At 43.2% G+C, this 20,027-nt stretch overlaps 1 protein-coding gene across 1 annotated transcript in view; it reads right to left on the bottom strand.

Annotated features, from left to right (window-relative positions):
* The window catches only part of MSH3 (mutS homolog 3), a 94,456-nt gene that overhangs the window by 33,276 nt on the left and 41,153 nt on the right, over positions 1-20,027 (bottom strand). Inside the window, exons 12-14 of the mRNA XM_058823843.1 lie at positions 19,783-19,867; positions 19,105-19,214; positions 8,705-8,837 (exon numbers count right to left, since the gene is read on the bottom strand). Coding sequence (XP_058679826.1) covers positions 8,705-8,837; positions 19,105-19,214; positions 19,783-19,867 — 328 coding nt within the window. The remainder of the gene's footprint in view (positions 1-8,704; positions 8,838-19,104; positions 19,215-19,782; positions 19,868-20,027) is intronic.

Below are 20,027 nucleotides of genomic sequence, written 5' to 3'. Positions count from 1 at the left end.
GAGCTGATCTCCAGTGCTTCTGTTGCTGGGGGCAGATGTGCACAAAAAGGCAGGAAAAGGAGCAGTAAGGTGCAAACAGCAAAAAAAGCAGGTTGGGTGATGTCAGGAGCACCACACCTTGTCCACAGGGCCCTGTGCACCCCAGGGCTGCCCTGGCAGGGCAGGGTCTGAAAGGCAAGATCAGGCACAGGCAGGGAGAGACTGGGAAAAAGAACAAAGGGAGGAGAAGAAAAAACACAGAGAAAGGGAAACCCAGCACGCTGTTTAAAGTGCTTGAAGCTACTGACAGCTTGGGCTCTGCCAGCCCTGCCTGGAGGGACAGGGGACACACCAGCCCACTCCTCATCCTCCTCTCGGCACACGGGAAGATTCTCCCACCTCGCCCAGGCACCTATGCAGGGCATCCTGCAGAAGGGAGCATCCCACCCTGGGGCCAAGCACACACAGCCCTGCCAGAGCTCCTGTGTGACACCCACAGGGCAGGAGCTGCCTCCCTAAAGCAGCTCCTCACCTGCAGCACCAGCTCTGCAAGAGAGCCTCCTCTCCCCTCCTGAGCCACCTGTGCTGCCTGTGCTGTGGCTCAGCACCTTGCTCTAGGGTTCTGGGTGCTCCCCAGAGCCAGCACAGTTTGTCATCTTCAGATCCTGTTCAGGTGTGGGAAGCCACAAAATCAGACAGTTTGGGAAAGCTGCAAAAGGCAGGCCCCAGAGACAGCAGAACTGTGACTGGAGCTAAGCAGCAGCCATGAGATTGGGCAGCACAAAAATTATTTAAACTGTAGAAAAGCAAGGGCAAATACACAGACAAATACAAATGGTCTGTGTATTAACGCTTGTCTAGAATAACTCCCTAAGCTACAGAAAAGTTTATCTAGCAAGATATTAGGAAGGTTCAAGCTTAATAATGGAGCTGTGTGCGTTGTGTTTGAAGGCTCACAAGCAGGTATTGCATTTGAAATATGCCAGCACTGTTTAACCAAAGGTACCTGTGCTCGTAGTGGTTGGACAGAACTACTGTCAATATAGAATATACACTGTACAGATATAAATACTGTCAGTGTGCTTTTGCTTTGTGTGATTGGGCACAAAACTCATAAAGTGAGTTGTGACATTGAGTTCTGTGTCTGCTGCCTGGGATGTGAGCTGCTGGCACCTTCCATTGCCGTAGCCATGGGCTGAGAGTGATGCTGGAAAATCAAACAGCTCAAGGCAGTTCCACAGCAGCCCTGTGCTGTTTGTGGTCTGTAAATAACCCCCGGCTGGGCAGCGCTATTCAGGAAGGGCTCTTCGGGCAGTCCCAGCCCTGCTGCACACCGCCCATGCCCCCAGGGCAGTGCTGGCCCTGCAGTGCTCCCTGGGTTTGCACTTGCGCTGCCCCTCAGCTGCACAGCACAGGGACACCCAGCCCTGTGAGCACCAGGGCTCCCAAACCTCGCTGCATCCACTCACACTCCCAGGACATTCCAGTCTCAGAAAGTTTGAAAAAGGCTGTCTATAAATAAGTAGGCTGGCATTTCTTCATATTTTACTGATTGGTATAAACATTCCTCCTTTAGCCTTCTGAAATTCTCCCATTAGGCAACAGACAACACTGAAAGAAAACCAGTTTACTTTCCTCACCTGGGGATGCAAGGAAGGCAGTACGATATAAAATATATTTTGTCTGCCATATCTTACTGTTCCAACTTTTTTTTTTTTTTCTCTTCTACCACAGTAATGTAGAATTTAATTTCTGGACAGGGCTGTATGGTGACCAGCACAACACTGCTCACAGAAGAGGCAGGATACAGTGAATCACTATTTCATAGAATACATCTACAATTTTATTTTGTCATCCTTTGTCTTTCAATTTCTTCCCTAAAGTAAATTTTTCTTTATCATCCTTGCCACACTCAAATGCAAGAACTACGGCAATTGTCTCATTTATGACACTGCAGTTATTCCCAAGGAATGTCTGTACCCAAATGCAGAAACAAGTATTAGTCAAAATGCAATTTAACCACATTTAGGAATTCAGACACTGCACTCTGAATATTTCTGGAGAACCTAAGCTCCTCTATTTCGCAGAACCACAGAGTTCTGTGGGACAAAGGACACCCATTAGGAGGTTTTCCTGCAAATGCTCCAGTTTTTCTGTGTTATTTTCTTTTTCCCTGCTCTCAGGCCTATATATTTGTGTGCTTACCACTAACCCATAATGCAACAATATCATCATGTGAAAGTGTTATCAGACAGCACAATTTTCCTTTCCATTAAATTATTCCAAATATCTCCAGTTGTACTCCTTTGTATTACACTAACTGCAGTGTTTCTTTGCTGTTAACACCCTTCAAACACCTCTAAGTCTTCTGTTCTCCTTTAATCATCAATTTAACAAAAAAATAAAAAGGTCTTTTAGTCTTGCTTCATAAACGATCCATTATTCTTCCTCATGAAAACTTTGGGTCTCCTCTGCACTGGCTGCAATTTATCATCATCTTTCTGATAATCTGGGACTTACTGCCTCTATCTGATAACAAAATTAAACAAAGTAATAAAGGAGTAAATATGTCAACCAACGGTGTTTGAAGTCAAAGCACAGAGGAAAGGCCCAGACCTGTAAACAAATGATAAATCCCAGCTTGGACTCCAAGTCAAATAAAACACTTTCTGCCTGAGTGCATCACCATCCCCATGCACACCCATGAGGATGAGGGATCAAATCCTGCCAGGCTTCTCCAGAGTGTACCCAGGAGGTCCCTGGAGGCAGCAGGGTGATGCACAGGACAGGAGAATGGGCAGTTGTGCACACCCAGAAATGCTTCAGATCCTCAGGGGAGCCATCGGGGTGGGGACTTCAGTTGTTCTTTTTTTAAAGAAGGAAATAAAGGGCCCTGATCAGTGCACACTTGTAGGAGTGTTGGGAAAGGCAGATGTTGGTGAGAACATCTGGCTGAGGTGTCTGCAACAAGGCTGGTGTTTCAGATTGCAATGCAAGATGTTTTCCATTCCCATCTGTACGGCACATTACCTTTGCCAAGTGGGCAGTTTGCCTTATCTCTCTCTTTGAGTGACCACATTCACACCTCCCTCGGGAGGGGACATTGCTGATAACAGCCTATTGAATGTCCCTGCATGGCTGATAAGAACTATAACATCCCATTGGGAGATGTGAGCCCAGGGGGAGGAGCCAAGCATTGCTACCCAGATATAACCCAGGGGGAGGAGCCAAGCATTGCAACCCAGATATAATCCAGAGGGAGGAGCCAAGCATTGCTGCCCAGATATAATCCAGGGGGAGGAGCCAAGCATTGCTACCCAGATATAATCCAGGGGGAGGAGCCCAGCATTGCTGCCCAGATATAATCCAGAGGGAGGAGCCAAGCATTGCTACCCAGATATAATCCAGAGGGAGGAGCCAAGCATTGCTGCCCAAATATAATCCAGAGGGAGGAGCCAAGCATTGCTGCCCAGATATAATCCAGAGATTTTTGAGACACCAGCACGGCTTTCTGCACGGGATTCCCCAGAGGAACAGCAGCTGTCTCTCCTCCCACTGGATCTTCAGAGGAAGAATACATCTTTCTCTACAGATCCCCCTGCTCCAGCAGAACCACCCCTGGCACTGGAGGAGGGCTGAGCCACATTTCCAATGGGACTGCCACCAACACCCTGAGCCACAGGCTGTCAGGTTGGGTTCTGACTCTGGCAGTGTTGTTCTAGTGTACTGCATTGTTCATTTCATCCTTTTATTTGTTTCCTTTCCCTATTCAAGAACTGTAATTTGCTGCTCCCATATTTTTGCCTGAGAGCCCCCTTAATTTAAAATTTATAGCAATAGGGAGGGGTGGGGAGGGTTTACAGTCTCCATTTCAGGGGAGGCTCCTGCTTTCCTTAGCAGACTCCTGCCTTTCCAAACCAAGACAGCTGGTGAGGCTGCTGAAGCTCAGGCTTCACTAAGAGGAGAAAGCTGCATTTCAAGGTACCTAAAACAACTCTTAAAGTTATGAGGTTTGTCAGAAGATGCTTAGTAAACACTCTCAAGTTCCTCACAGCAACTCTGAAGGCCCACAGGACACTGTAGGAGTCACCCAATGAGTTAAAACCCATTTGATTCTGCAACTACAGACCTTTAGAGAAAGGGAAATTCACCATGCTTTACTGCAAACTGCCTTGTTGAACAGTGTCCCCAAGAATGGGGTGAACACAGCTCTTCTGTGCTTATTCAGTGTCCCTGTTCCCCCTGGGTCCATGCTAGGAGCACTGCAGGACTTTGCATGTAAAATTTAATGTCTCCCCTGCAGAAATCATTCACTAAGCAAACAGACAACTTGGAACAGACACATTAAAATAACTCTGACAATCTGGGCCCCATTGCAGTGGCACTGATTCCATTCAAATCCAAGGTAACCTCACAAACATACACACTGTGTTATAAATTAGAAGCTTTAAAATACAGTAGAAATTGCTTACATGAAGCAGGATTAACTGTCTTGAATTCACAAAAGATTCTCATGAACTGATCCAATGCTATTTTTGAAGCCTGCTTTTGAGAGGACAGCAATGATAGCCATAACTTCTCTGGCACTGGAGAAATAACCTCAGAGTTGACAGTGATGCCAAACAATAGTTTCAACCAGCAGTTTATCAAAATGTCCTGAAAATGCATGCAGGAAAGATCACAGAGATCTAACACCCTCTCAGCAACACTGACAGCAATTCAGCCCTGTTTGCATTACTGAAATTGTTTCCAACAGAGACCCACAGCCAGCAGCCACTAACCACTTTTAACTCCAAGTTAAAAGCATTTGAAATTAAAAAAAATATGGGTGTCTAAATGCACTATACATTTATCACTCCTTTAAATTGTAATTCCCACCTTTATCTCTTTAGCATAGGGAGCAGACTTTGGTTTGGGAGAAATGAGGTATTTAATTTTAAGATTATTAAGTCCCCTTGTTATGACTTTATATTAATCATCTTAACAGGGAAAAGTTTGCTCAAATCAGCATTTAGCACTGCAAACCCAAAAATATCTGTGATGCAGACTCTTTAAATGATTAAAAGTGTAGTATAAGCAAGATGTGCATGATATTGCCATAGTAAGAAAAAGTAAAAATTCAAGGTATGTTTAAGCTGAAGTCATGTCACTGTCATATTTTCTGGAAAATTTCCCTTGCCCAGGATTTCTTCTCCTGGGAAGCTGAGAAGCCTCAGAGAAAAAGAAAAACAATTATCTCATTTGCTTCTCCCGGGTTTGCTGCTTTGGAATGTGTTTGGAGACTGTTTATCCAACGGGTGATTGTTTCACTGGATTCTGCTGAGTTGTTTTAACTTAATGACCAATCACAGTCCAGCTGTGTTGGACTCTGGAGAGTCACAAGTTTTCATTATTATCTTGTTAAGCCTTCTGTAAGTGTCCTTTCTGTATTCTTTAGTATAGTTTAGTATAGCATTCTTTAATATAATATAATACCATAAATAATAAATTAGCCTTCTAAGAACATGGAGTCAGATTCATCATTTCCTTCCTGCCAAGGGGGACCCTGAAAATACCACAGTAAGGTTTGATTATTGCTCTCCCTCCTTAGGTAAACAGCTCCCCTTTAATCTGTTTTGTACATCTAATGGCCAATTGTTATGATAATTCCTTTGGTGACTGTGCTTTAGTCAGAAAAAAATGTTTGTTGAGTGAAGGGTACAAATAAGATAAACACTTATGGGTTGAGCCTGTGTAAATATTTATCTTCTGAAACACAGTGAAAACACAGGCATGAAAACAGCAAGAAACATCAGGTTGGCCCTGCAGGACACATTTCTAAAAGTGCAAATGGCATGTTTACTCTGTACTGCTTGTAAAACCTGCTCAAACATCGGTCACTGACCCTCTTCCGCCACACTCCAAGGCAATAAAAGTCTCCACTTTAACTGAGGCAAAAAAAGGAGGGTCCTGCCATTTGCATCTCCCACTGATGCCAGAAGGAAATGCCTGTGGTGCAAATTGTGCTGGGTGATTTGGTGATTCTCCTCCAAGCACCACCTCTGCCACTAAGGTGATTCTGCACCAGCTGAGACAAAACTCAAGGTTAAAATTCAAAATTCCCTGTCTCTCAGATTCCTCTGCAGTCAGCCTCTGAGTCCTGCCCAGAAGTGCTCACCCATTCCATCTCCAGCCACCCTTCTTTTCCCACAGAGAGGAAAGTGGGGAGTGGAGAGCATTCCTGCCTGGCGAGGTGTCAACTGCTGGACCTGCACAAACTGCGAACACCAACCAGTCCTTGTGGAGCAACTCCTCTCTCCATGGCAACTGCAATATTGCTCTTGCCTCCTTAACCACTCCCTCAGTCCTCTTCCAGGCTGGGACAAAACCACAGCTGAACTGTAACCCCCCAGGCAAGACCTAATTCCCACCATAAAAACACTGTTCTAATTCCAGAGTGGATGTACCTGCGGTAAGGCAGAAACAGTGTATTGGTTGTGGTGGTTTGGAGATTCTGGATTTGGTGGTTTGAGGCAATGGGAACTCGTGAAGGGTCAGGTTAACAATTCCCAGCTTGAATTATGCTATCAGATATTACTTATTAGCAGGCTTTCAAATAAAAAAAAGGAGTAATTGAGACCAGGAGAACAGACAGTAATGTCCTTGACCACAAGAGTTCCCATCAGGATGCTTTGCCTTGCAGACCATTGTTCTGCCTTCATTGCCTTCTGTCTTCTCCAGAGGTTACTGGTGCACGGGCCTGTGCACAACACAATTCCTGCAGTGGCTAACCTGAATGTAAAAAACATTCCAAAGAATGTTTGAAATGACTGAGACACCCCAGCCATCTCTGGACACCTCAGAGTCTCCTTGTACAGCACACCTCCTCAAATAATGACTTCACTGAAGTATAAAGGGCCTGGAGGAGGAAATGCTTGTCACATTCACCTATTTTTCCTGCAGCTAACACTGAACTAACGAGCACGTTCCTTCAGTGAAGCCATCAGAGTGTTCCACTCGGAGTCTGGGATCCCTTAATAGAATGCAATGGTACTGAACATCACTTTGAGCATGTGGAACATCTGGAATTAACAGAGCTGGAAAGGGTTCTGTAGTAGGAACTGAAATGGCAGCATTCTCTGGGGGGAAACACAAAAAAATCCATGAAACCCAGTCACTCCATGTTCTTGGATACATATCTGCTTTGCTGGGACCTCTCTTCAGGCTCCACATTCATCAGCTATGCTTCAGAATCAGCTCCCCAGAGTTTGCTTTTGATTCTTTACTGGAAACACACCCTGTCTCTCAGGGACACTGCCATCTCCTCAAAGCCCTACAGGTATTCGGTGCTTCAGGTGCTCTCCAGAGCGCCCTGCACAACCCAGGCCTTTACCAGGGGAAGCAAATCCATCACATTAGAAGTGTGTGCTTAGAGCTTCCCCCATCATTTACCCTTCTTAGGGAGTCAGCTGGAGCATTTCTCCTCTCCTGCAGCTTCTTTCCAACATCTGACTCACTAAACCCATCTTCATGCTGCAGTGGCTGTTGTTCAGACAATCTGCATTGTCACCTCATCCCAAAAACCACACGACAATCCAGGGTCTCTGCATGGCTCCACCTAAAAGTGAGCTAAAAGCTGAAAAAGGCTAGCAGCTCTACAGCAGGGAGGGACATCTGAAGAAATAAGTACCTACAGAAAATAAAACAAAACCAAAGCAAAAACCCCACAGGGCAGCAGCAGAGCAGTTCCAGGATATTGTGAAATGCAGATGTATTCCTAGAAACAGTACTGTGTATGAAACCTGAAATGAGTTAAACCATTAAAAAGTGAATTATGTCATTCCTGGGCAGTTGTTTGGACAAAGAAACCCAACAATTTTATCATGTGAATGTGGTACACTCCAGAGGATGGGTAAAGTGGTGCAGACTCCTCTTTGCACAACCTTTGTTATGGCTGGACCTCTGTATCCATTCTCTGAAACACACAAGCCCTTCCAAGAGCCAAACACTGCAGGGCTTGGAAAATTGTATAAAAACTGGGTTTCAGTTTTTCATACACAGGAAAACATTATTCTGTACCATCCAAAAAAAATTCAACTTTGCTCTCATTCTACCCACCTATTCCTTTATTGGAAAAAAACTGTCAAAACCTCTAAGTAGAGCAGTGAAATGAAAGAACATGATGTACTCCACAGGTGCCATTGGCACATTAATGTGCTTCAACTAAGAATTGTCAGCGTCTCATCTCTCATAAGTGACTCTTATTAAAACGTGGACCTGAGGTCCAAACTGGAGAATTTGCAAGCAAACCAACATTCATTTGCAAACAGCTAGCAGCAGCCAAGTGGTTCCACTTGCACGTCTGATTTTAGAGAAGCATACGGAATGCAAAGCTTTGGTTTAAAAGGCAAACAACAGTTCAAGGCAGAAGGGTCTATTGCACCATCCCTCCTCCCTGAATCCAGACACTAAATCATGAGTACTGCACATGTTTGCCTGTTATCATTAGCAGTCCAAAGCATGTGCTTCAGAACCCTACCCAGACATTTCTTCTATCAGCACATTGCTGATCACAAAGCAAGATTTCACCACATCTGATTTTTATAAACCCACGTCCCTTTAATAGGTCAGCCTCAGTCCTGCTAAGTAGAAAACATTTTTAAACAAACATGCAAACCAATGGAAGCACACCAAAACAGAATGATGCTGTTCAGAAAACAATCAATTAGTGTAATGATGGGTGTACCTTCTTGTGGAAAACACTGCAGAGGCCTCTCTCTAAATCTGGCAGCTTACAAAGAAGATTTTGAATCTGACCAAACACGCTGGATTCTGACAGCAGAATTTCAGACACAGCATCAAGCCGGGCATTTATTTCACTGCAAAAGAAGAAGATCAATAATTAAAACTTGTGTTTCTCTGAGGGGAAGGGGGAGGTAGTAAACCTCTTCCTGTGGTTTGTTTTGGGTTGATTTGTTTCAATCTTTGACTAATGCCACATCCTCATGAGTAGCAGAAGAACTGAGGAATGCAGAGAATCTTGGGATTTCACTCCAAATGCAAGCCAGATCCTGGTCATGGGCTCCTTCTGCCCTGTCTGTGCTCACAAGACACAGCTCAGTGCCCAGTTCTGCATGTGTTCCTGGTGGCAGCAGCACTGAACCCCGAGTATTCCACCCCACAGGTACAGACAAGTGCAGGAGGATGGGCTTGGAGCTCACACTGAACCCCACGTACCACACTTCACCCCAGCAGGTTGTAGAACTACAACCTCACCATTTTGCCCCCATGTCTGCTCCTGACCAGTGACTGGTAAATACCTGGATCAGCACTGCATTGTTTTTTTTCTACCTTTTTTCTTTTTTTTTTTGCTAAAACCTGTAACATTTATCTCCCTATTTCAGGACTGAAGTCACAGTCACATACCTGAAGTGAGGTAACACTTTTTTAATGAGAAGAGGTGATTCCATAGCTCTTGGCAGGCTTCTTACAATCATTTTGTTAAAAGCAAAGGGCAGCAGAAATGGACAATTACCACCAATTTTCACCCAAGTTTTCAGAGAGTTTTCTCCTCTCTATCCTTCCAACATATCCATGGACTGGATATGGAGGTAACTCCATTTCTGCTTTCTATGCAAACAAATTGCCTTCCTGCTGCTTCTTAGGGAGGTACTGAGAGTGGGGGTCCATGGGTGTACCCAAAGCCCACCCACCCAGGCAGTCCAAGGAGAAATCAGTGCTTTGATGCACACACTCCACATCCCAGACAAGTGTGTCCAAAAGCAGCCCAGCTCACGTTCCCAGGGACCAGTGAGATGCTCAGAGCTCAGCCAGCACAGAGGGATGGGAACTAAGGATGTAATCCAAACTTAACATTTTTGGAAGATTGCCTGCATGCCCGTATCCTTTACTGCAGAGGTTTCAGGCCAGTTGCCAGTGTGGCTGCTCATAAATAGTGTCCATGAGGAAATCAAAGGAATCAGGCACCTCCAGAGGCTGCAGACGTTACAACAGTCCAGCAGCCAGAGGCCTCTGGCCCTGAAGACAGCTGAATCTCAGAGTCCTTGAAATTTTACTGCGCTTCATGTGAAAGGGGAAATCATGCCTGGGTGTGCACTCAGCTAAACACAAATCTAACAGCACATTTTACAGATCTCCCCCATTCCTGTGGGCAGCCGGGCACCCGGGAAGCGGCTCCCCCTGACAGCAGGGTCACAGGGAGGAACCAGAGCAGGGCAGAGCCACCCTGAGCACACAATGCCACCAAACAGCTGCACTGTGCTGGTGTGGGGTCCCCAGGATGAGAATCTGATTTCATGTTCTCAGAAGGCTGATTTATTATCCTATTCTATTGTATTCTATTCCGTTCCATTCCATTCCTATACTAAAGAAAAAGAGAAAGGATACATCAGATGCTTAACAAGAATGATAATGAAAGCTCATGACTGAGTCAGAGTGTCCAACACAGCTGGCTGTGATTGGTCATTAATTAAAAACAATTCACATGAAACCAATCAAAGATGCATTTGTTGGCAAACAGTGTCCAGACCACACTCCAAAGCAATTAACGATACAATTACAATTAACAGATAATTATTGTTTTCATTCTTTCTGAGGCCTCTCGGCTTCCCAGGAGAAGATGCTGGGCAAAGAGGATTTTCCAGAAAATATCACGGTGACACTGCAGTGATGTTCTGAGGGGTCAGTGTCACCACCCACAATCCCATCTTCATGGAGAATTACTGGTGTGTGCTGTAAGTGAAACCCTGGAACACCTCCCCTCCACATGAGGGAGTACTGAACTAAATTTATACACATATGTATATATGTAAATATGTGTATATATATTAAATTATCCACATATGTACCTTAAAGAAGATAAAAACCTTTATTTTTCATTATTAAAGGCACTGTAAGCAGCAGAACTCTGTTAGTTACTTTAAACAGCACTATTACTGTGGCCTAACAGCATTATTATGTGGCCAATTGGAAACTGGCAGTAATATGTAAAATAGATGCAGATATTTGAAAAACTCCTCCCTCCAAAGCTTAATCTGCACTTTAATCATCCTCACATATGGCTGTGTTAGTGGAGCTCCAGTAATCTAAAACTAAGCACCCACACGGGTTTTCTGCTTTAATCCCACAAATAAGAAAGGGTCAGGAAAATGGCTTTCAGTACCAAGTGACCCCTTTTTTTCCACCTGTAAAGAAAACACAGTGGGATTCCTATTTCAAAATTCAGAAAGTACAGCTCACAATTGTCTAAAACACCATATACCCATCAGGAAGGAAGGACTGGAACGAGATACCATAAAAACAGATGACGAATTTCAAAGTATGCTTTTAAACGTCAAATATTTAGATATTTAAAATATAAATATTTAAATTAACAAACATTTTATCGAGTGCCAATGTATAAATGTATGCATTGCACCGGCCAGTTGCTAAGCCATCTCAGAAGGAATTTGTTCTACACTGCACAGTTTGGGGCTGCCAACCTCTGAGTGCTCTGGAAAAGAATTCCACTACCAGAAAACCTGGATCTAACATTATGCAAAGAAACCCAACAGCCAGCTGAACTGGCTACTACCTCATGCTGCACTGAGGTGCAATATTAGCCTGTTCTTTCTCATCTGTATAAACCATGTCAGCAATCTGAGCTTTATCCAATTTTCCAAGCAATCTTCTGTGGAATAATGTAACATAATTCAGTTGACTAAAAGCAATACTCTTACTTCTGCCATACCCTCCATCTAAGAATAGCATCATTAATATAATACTAAAATCACTTTTCAGTGTATTTAAACATAACAAAATCTAACTGCAGAATTGTTATTGCAGTCATTTAAAAGAACTACTTGGAAGTGAAATAATGAGATACTCCCCTGCATTATTCTGCTGCCAAATAGTGAACAATACAGAAAATTAGAAAATGCGAAGAAGATGTTTGAATCCTGAACTAAAAATTATTTTGACAAAGCAGAAGGCTGCAGACACGAAAGCACTGCACTGAATTAACATCTGAGCAGCCTAAATAGGATTGCTGGTCTGGTAACAGAGATCTGCTGGTCTCTCCTGCAGCAAAGCAAACCTGACTTTTTTAGATGTGATAATATATCTTTACATTTAAATAAAGTGAAATTGATAATGTAACTGCTGTATAAGAACCAAGGACATTTTCATTAATGTAAGGTATTATTTAAACACAAGGTAAATAAATTTATGGGAAATCTCTTAACCTATGCTAAATGCGCACAGTATGAATTCATTCATCATGCTAAGGACATAATTCAAGAACAGTGTACACAATTAAGATTATCTTATTAAATCCATTCTAGGACACCACTGATGTACAAAACTGTCAGTCACAGAAACTCAGTTCCTTAAAAACCCACAATTAAGGGTATGAAACAGCAAACATTGCTTTCCATGGGCTATGGTATCTAAATCAAAGCCTAACAGCCTCCTAACTGCAGCACTGTAAAGAATGAAAATGTACCATTTAAATTACTCACTTATGTATTATGGGGCTTTTCCTGACCTCCCCTCAGACCATGGCTGACAAAGGAAGACTTTGGATGAGCTGATTAAGTTAAAGACCATGTTAAATGGCACAGAGTGTCCCCTGCTTGAGACCACTCCCTTTCATACAGACAATTAATGCCACCATAGCCCAGGCAGAATTACCACTGTGCAGTCCGTAAACTCAGGATGTCCTCCTGAGAGGAATGGTGGATTTGCCTTTACAGACAAGCTGTGGGTCTGCTGGTGGATAAAACCAGCACTGGGAGAGAAAGAAACCATGGGAAGGAGTCCATTGATTGATGAATGGAAAAAGAGATTTGCCTTTACAAATAAACTGTAGGTTTGCTGAGAAATTAAATTAGACATTGAAGGATGAAAGACATCTTTTATGAAAATCCTCTTCCTTAGGATTTTTCCCCCTGAGAAGCTGAGGCTTTAGGAACAAAATGCAAACAATGGTTATCTGCTGCTGTGGAATGCAACAGGGGCATCTGTGATTGGTCTCATGTGGTTGTTTCTAATTAATGGCCAATCACAGTCAGCTGGTTTGGAAACGGGGCCCAAGCCACAAACCTTTGTTATGATTCTTACTGATTCTATTCTTAGCTTAGCCAGCCTTCTGATGAAATCCTTTCTTCTCTACTTTTAGCATAGTTTTAATGTAATATATACCATAAAATAATAAATCAGCCTTCTGAAACACGGAGTCAGATCCTGGTCTCTCCCCTCGTCCTGGGACCCCTGTGAACACGATCACAGAAGATTATTCACAAAGATTCCTAACTACTAATGAAGATTTGTGCCCTTCTGTGGACCCTCCATCCTTCCCTTCACCACGAGCCCCTGCCCATCCTGGCTGCTCTGGGATGCCCCCCTTTCCTCTGTCTTTTTGCCTAAGTGCTGGCTGAGCTAGAAACTGGCTCAGTTATGGGATAAATTTGTTAAATTTTGGTGTGACCGCTGGAATTTTACCCATTAGCACCAAGGAAATAGCACAAACAAGGGTAGTTATAAATAGTACAGTGAAATCTAAGTGAAGCCTAAAAAACTTAAGCATCCTTCTGGATCTGTTCTCTTGTTTTTAAGTCATTTACTCCCAAAAGTCCTGATGTCTCCAGAGAGGTCCAAGAGGAGAGGACCACCTCCCTGAATGGATCTCAAATACTGAGCAGCAGTACACAAGCACCCTAAACTTTAGCTTCACATCTGTTAAAAGAACGTCCAAAATATGCAAATGGCAATCAAACACTTTTGTTTATGTTCATACACAACGTATTTCAGCTATTTGTGTCTAAAAAGGGAACAATTAGCTACTTTAGCCAACATGAATGAATGCCTGATTGCTCCATTTATAAGGAATTAGACACAGCAAAGGGACCAAAACACAGCTAAGCAAAAATGAATCAATACAACTGATGATGCTGCAATCTTTTTCTTTCCTACAACAATTTTGAGATCTCAGGCATATGCTGTAACCTGCATTTGTGCATTTTATACTGCACTGATTCTATAAAATTGTTATTCTTAGGAGGAAAATTTAGCCCTGCTGTAGGATCAGTGGATTTTATTCATAAATAACTGCTGGGGAAAAAAATATAACTTCTAATCCTGCTTTGGATGAAGATGGTATCAAATGGGAACCAGTTTAACTCCAAAGTAAGATGGGACAAGGTCATTTAGACACTTTGTTTTACTGCCCTTATACTTTAATTATGAGAACAAGGACAAAGTCAAACTTGAAAGACTTTCCTTTAGAATTATACTTTGTGTATAGAAGTATAAATAAAGCAGCACTCAGTACATTCAAAGTGAGAAAATGCAGAGCAAGACATTATTTTATATTACAAAACACATGTCATTGCCTATCCCACTGTAAAGGGACCCTCCTCTTCCCAGTCCTACAGTTTATATCCTCCAAGCAAGTCATGCTGCATTAGTAATGCCAATTTACAGTTCCTCTTCTTCAGGAGGAGACAAGGAACTGTCTGTAGTCCTGAACTCTGCAGTTCTGAATTTGCTACAATGCCAGTCATTCTGAGCTCCTGTGGACAAAGCATATTCAGACTAACAATAATTATCAGTACCATCCTACAAGGCTTTAGTATCACAAAAGCATCATCTTGTCCAGAACTGGAAGAAACAGGGGACAAAGTATGCTGGAATCCCTGGGAAAAAATGGAAATACAGCTCTTGAGAAGTCATTAAAATTTTTGTTTCTCTGAAGCACAAAGCAAAGGTTGACATGTTTTTGGCAACTGTCTAAACAGATACAATTTTCTCCTTTCTTGACAATTTACTCCTTTTCTCCTTTCTTAAACATCAGCTTTAAGTAAAAAAAGATCAGGTGATCTTGGCTACAGATAAATGCAGGCACATCATACGTAACACCAAAAATCCAACAGAGACAAAAGAATATTAAAGAAATACAATCCAGGCACTTGCGGGTCACTCAGTTTGCTTAAACTACTTCAAACACAAAAACACTCAAAAACCCATGGAGAACACCCAAAGAGAGAGATTGCTGTGAAAACTGGTATGTCCACATCTCACACCCTTCCAGTTTATCTCACACACATCCCTAAGCTTTTTTAATTTTGCACTGGAAATCCTTTTAACTCAAAGGAAGCACTTTTGCAGCAGAGGCCAACAGCAGCCAGATTCTCCCCAGCTCCACAGCAAGATCTCTCCCTCTTCTTCCCTGGCACCAGAAATCCCTTCTCTTTTTCAACTCCACCCAGCCTTGACAAGGCTGTGTATTTGATATATCCAAAAACCAGATTTCCAAGAAATTGTGCAAGAATGAGCATCTGAGCAAGGCACAGACACAAATTAATGCCCATCCAGGGAAAGGATGCAGTGTTTACTGGTCTGTTTGAACTGCAGATGGGCAATCCTGACACCTGGGGAAGGAGGGAAAGGCAAAGAAGATTCTGGAAGGGAAGGAGGGAGGCAGTGGGTAACCATGGATAATACAGAGACAGGGAAGGACACATTCTGCAGAGGTCAGGTTTCAGATTGGTCATGTTCAGGGCAGTGTCGGTACAGGACAACATCCAAAATAAACAGCACAACAAGAGATTAAAACCAGAGCCAGCTTTGTTCAGCCAGGCCCATGTGAACCTTACATTTGTCCTCCTCATGTAGGCACTGAAGAAGCAGTGACTTTGACATCAGCCTCAAGGGCTCTGAGATCTATTTCCCACTAGGAAAAAAATTATTTGTAACTGTGGCCCTGTGATAATTCACTTGTGGGGAGTTTTGGAAAGAATTTGAGATGGAATCTTTGAATTGTTTATCTTGATGTGGTTTATTTTTCCTATCTTTTACATGGGCAGGAAGGGTGAGTTCAGCTCACATCCTCACCACATGGCTCAGAAGGTCAGAAGACCCTTAGTTACAAGGCCTTTGAAGGATTTCTTAAACCAATAAAACACTGCAAACAAGGATATTTATGTTTTTGACCCGATTCTTAAATATTTTGTCTTATGGACCCATACTTAAGTGCACATTTTCTTAGCCAAGGTGCACTGTAGGTTTGCGTGCCATTAACATTAACTCATGTTAATGGCACACAAACCTACAGTGCTGCATCCTAACTTCTTGTTTACCTCTGTAAGTACTTTTATTTTTTCTATATCTTAAACTCTAAAACTCTAAACTTTCCTTTACTTAGCTCAGTGAGTCTCTGCTTTAAACTATAAATCCTCATTCTCACTTCCAGCACCTGAGTTTGGGAGCCTTTCCCAAGGTCTCAGATCAAATCCTGGGTTTAATTCTAAGCTTTGGCTGACAGGCCCAGGGTTCTGAGAGCTCCCTGCATTTCAGCTTCCAGCACTGCACACAACCCTGGATGCTGAGAGCTGTCCTGAGCCCCCTGGCTGCTCTGGCCCTTTTCCTGCTGGAACCCCTTTGCCTGAGTGGGGACAGCAGCTTTCCCTCACCCACAGATGCTCCAGGCCATCATCCCCTTCTCTTCCACCTACAGACACCAGGTGAGAAAGGCACTCGATGGAACTGGGATTTCAGAGGTAAGATAACACTTCTATAACCCACAAATACCTAACTTCTGCAGAAAAACAACCTTCCTCGTTCCTCCTGAAAAGCTCAGTTGCTAGAGACTGATACGCTTTTATCTCATTATCTTTGTGTACCCAGGTGAGTAACTGAGGACGTTACACACCTCCTGGTTAAACTTTTTTCTGCCATTCCTTTTTTTCCAAATGTACACATCTTGTCTCTACATCACTGGTGATTTAGAGAGTATCTTCAAGTTAGCCCAAATGAGTCTGTACACATTCCATCTTTATTCATCTTAATGTATGGTTTCTTCACAGGAAATTTAGTCATCATCCCAAGTGATTTTCAACTCTAAGGCATAAAGCAGTAATTACACCCTCTCACTTCTTGATACACCTACTCACTGACTGGAAAAGATGCAGTACAGGAGCCTTACTTCCTCTGAGAATGTCACTCCAGGAGGCACAGGTGAATTGCAATTATGGAATGTTCTCTGAGTGCGTTTGTGTGCATTACTGGGAACAATATTGCCAGATGCCTGATGCACTAACTATGTAAAATTACAACTTGAGAGTCAGAAAAGGAGAAGCACACAGAGCAAAACAGCTTTTTTAGCCTCAAGTAGTACTGAACACCACCATCACCTCCAGCCACGGCAGCCTGAAAATGCCAAGCACAAGGAGGAAGGAAAGAGGGGTGAGAAGAGGAAACAAAACCACAAACCTGTGGGGCTGGTTCTGCACTGAGACAAGGGAGAACTTAAACTAAATATATTGGTTAACCAAGAGGGTCTGGAGTGCTGGGGAAGCAGTTTGTGCCTGCTGTGCTCCATTTCCCTGCGGAGGGGCGGCTGAGCTGCTGCGGTCACTCGCTGCGGTCACTCGCTGCGGTCACTCGGCGCGGTCACTGGCTGCGGTCACTGGCTGCGGTCACTGGCTGCGGTCACTCACTGTGGTCACTCGGCGCGGTCACTGGCTGCGGTCACTGGCTGCGGTCACTCGCTGTGGTCACTCGCTGTGGTCACTGGCTGCGGTCACTGGCTGCGGTCACTCGGCGCGGTCACTCGCTGCGGTCACTGGCTGCGGTCACTCGCTGCGGTCACTGGTTGCGGTCACTGGCTGCGGTCACTCGCTGTGGTCACTCACTGTGGTCACTCGCTGTGGTCACTCGCTGTGGTCACTCGCTGTGGTCACTCACTGTGGTCACTCACTGCGGTCACTGGCTGCGGTCACTCGGCGCGGTCACTCGGCGCGGTCACTCGCTGCGGCCAGCTCGGGAGGAGCCCAGCCAGCTCCTGCCCAGGGCCATCCTCAGTGCTCTGGCTCCCTCCACTGACAGCTGCACACACACACCCGGCACGGCTCCAGGGCAGGGAGGGAAACAAACTCATGTATTTGCATTTGTCCCTGCAATTCCACCTAAATGCTTTCCATGACACAGTGCCCTGCTTAACTCCCATGCTGCTTAGGATGGATACATCAAAAGCCTTTGCAAGTGGGAAACATACATGAAAGCTATTATCAGAAGAATTAAAAATTAAAAAAAAAAAGGGCCACTGAAATTAACTTATTAGAAAGGGGCTAATAAGAAAATTAGGAATGATGCTGCAGAAGTACAGCATCTAGTACTTTAACATACTAGATTTGGTCAAGGAAAAAAAAATGCTTCTCAAGAAACAGTTGTAAATTACCAGCAAGAGCAAGATGCTAAAACAATGGTATATCTCACTATTTAAACTGCCAAAAAAAAGTAATGAAAATTAAAACTGCTTAATTTATTTTTAACAGTATAACAGAGGGGGAAATTACTGTGGATAACCAAGTTAAAAGATCATCTCCTGTATGCTACAAGTGAAAGGAACAAAGTGACAACTTCAATGAACTCTGCATTGACAATGCTCAGGAAACAGCTACTCAAATGAATGGATCCAAAAACTCAAACTGTGGGCAAAAGCAGCCCATGGACTCAACACTGCTATTCACCACACACTCAACGACAGCACTCAAATCAAGTCTGCCAAGAGAAACCAGAAAAGATGGACTCCATTTCAAAGCTGAGACAAGTCAGAACCAGCACAGTACTGCTACAAAACACAACATTTCTAAAGCACAGGTCAAAATACTGGAGCGGCCAAATAATCATCACCTTTCAGAATTAATGGAAAGGAACCCTCTCCTGTGCAATACATTGTGTACAGGGTAACAAAGGCATCCACAGCTACTTCAGAAAAAATTAAACGCATTAAATGTAAATACTTGTGTAAATGTAAATACTTGTGAAGCAAGGAAGACATCTAACATTAATTGGCAAGTTTAAGAACAAAACAACCTCCAATCCCATGCCATCCTCGCTCCTTTTCTGAAAAAGGGTACAGAATTAGAATGGTGCCCACTCTGATTTCTGCAGAGGAATTTCTAACTTGGTCCAAACTCATTACTGTTTATCTGAGCCCAAAAGAATGGTTTAACTCCTGCAAACCTCAACACAACACCCATCACTCTGCTGTGGATCTCAGGTATTCTGGACAATGAAATTCCCTGGGTATACTCAGTATCACAAGCAGAAAACAGAGGCTGAGCCCAGCATAAGGAACCACCTCACCTCAGTTTCAGCAGGGGCTGGGTCACCCATTTCCTCAACCTTCGACGTCCAAACGAAGTTCTGGTGTGATCCAACACCCAGAGCAGGCTTCCTTTTGTTTTCATGTCGGTCTGAAATAACAAAAATAACTTAATTATTTTCACCTGCTCGGTTTTGCAGTGGGAGGACCTTCACATGATTCAAAACATTGTGTTTGGGCTTTAAGATATGGCAACTGTACATTTATTATCAATTTTATTCAACAATGCCTTACATGAAGAACCTCCAGGAGCAGTAATATATTGAAGTATGCTTTTCCTTCCTTTGGCTAGAAAATGGTTTTTAGGAAATAACCAGGATCAATTAAACAGTTAAAATAAGTCTGTGCATAAAGCTCTGAGCAGGAGCACAAAAACAAGCTCTACTGCAAACACAACTGCAGTTGCTGAAGAAATTAAATTTCAGGAAAGTTCTTTGTTAGTTAAAGTGCAGCACAGTTCCTAACTCATACTAAAAGCTAGTAGAGATTAACTTCATTTATGCCTCTGAAAATGTTATCTGCCTTCAGTCTAATCCCATTTAAAAGAATTTAAGACTTATGGGTCAGATCTGAATATCTGATGAACTTCATTGGGAAAAGTAAGTCAAACAGCCATGAAAATCTCAGCATTTATTAAAAATTGTTACATTTGTCCTTACCTGATTCTGTAAAATTTCAAGATTTTTCATTGTTGTCCCATTAATTGTCATGTATTCCGTTTCACTGGACAACCGTTTGAAATTGCTGGGGAGAGGAATTTCAGATGTTTTATCTTAAATGTGGGCATGGGCAGAACACTGAAACACTCTCAGGTTTCTCACATTAGGGAATTCAACAGCTTCACAAACAAATTTTTAAAAGTCAAGTAAGAAATTAAAATCTCTTGACATAAATAAAAGAACTG

The sequence above is a fragment of the Ammospiza caudacuta genome, chromosome Z (genome assembly GCF_027887145.1).
Source record: "Ammospiza caudacuta isolate bAmmCau1 chromosome Z, bAmmCau1.pri, whole genome shotgun sequence".
NCBI lineage: Eukaryota > Metazoa > Chordata > Aves > Passeriformes > Passerellidae > Ammospiza > Ammospiza caudacuta.
This window is presented reverse-complemented; position numbering and strand designations above follow the sequence as displayed.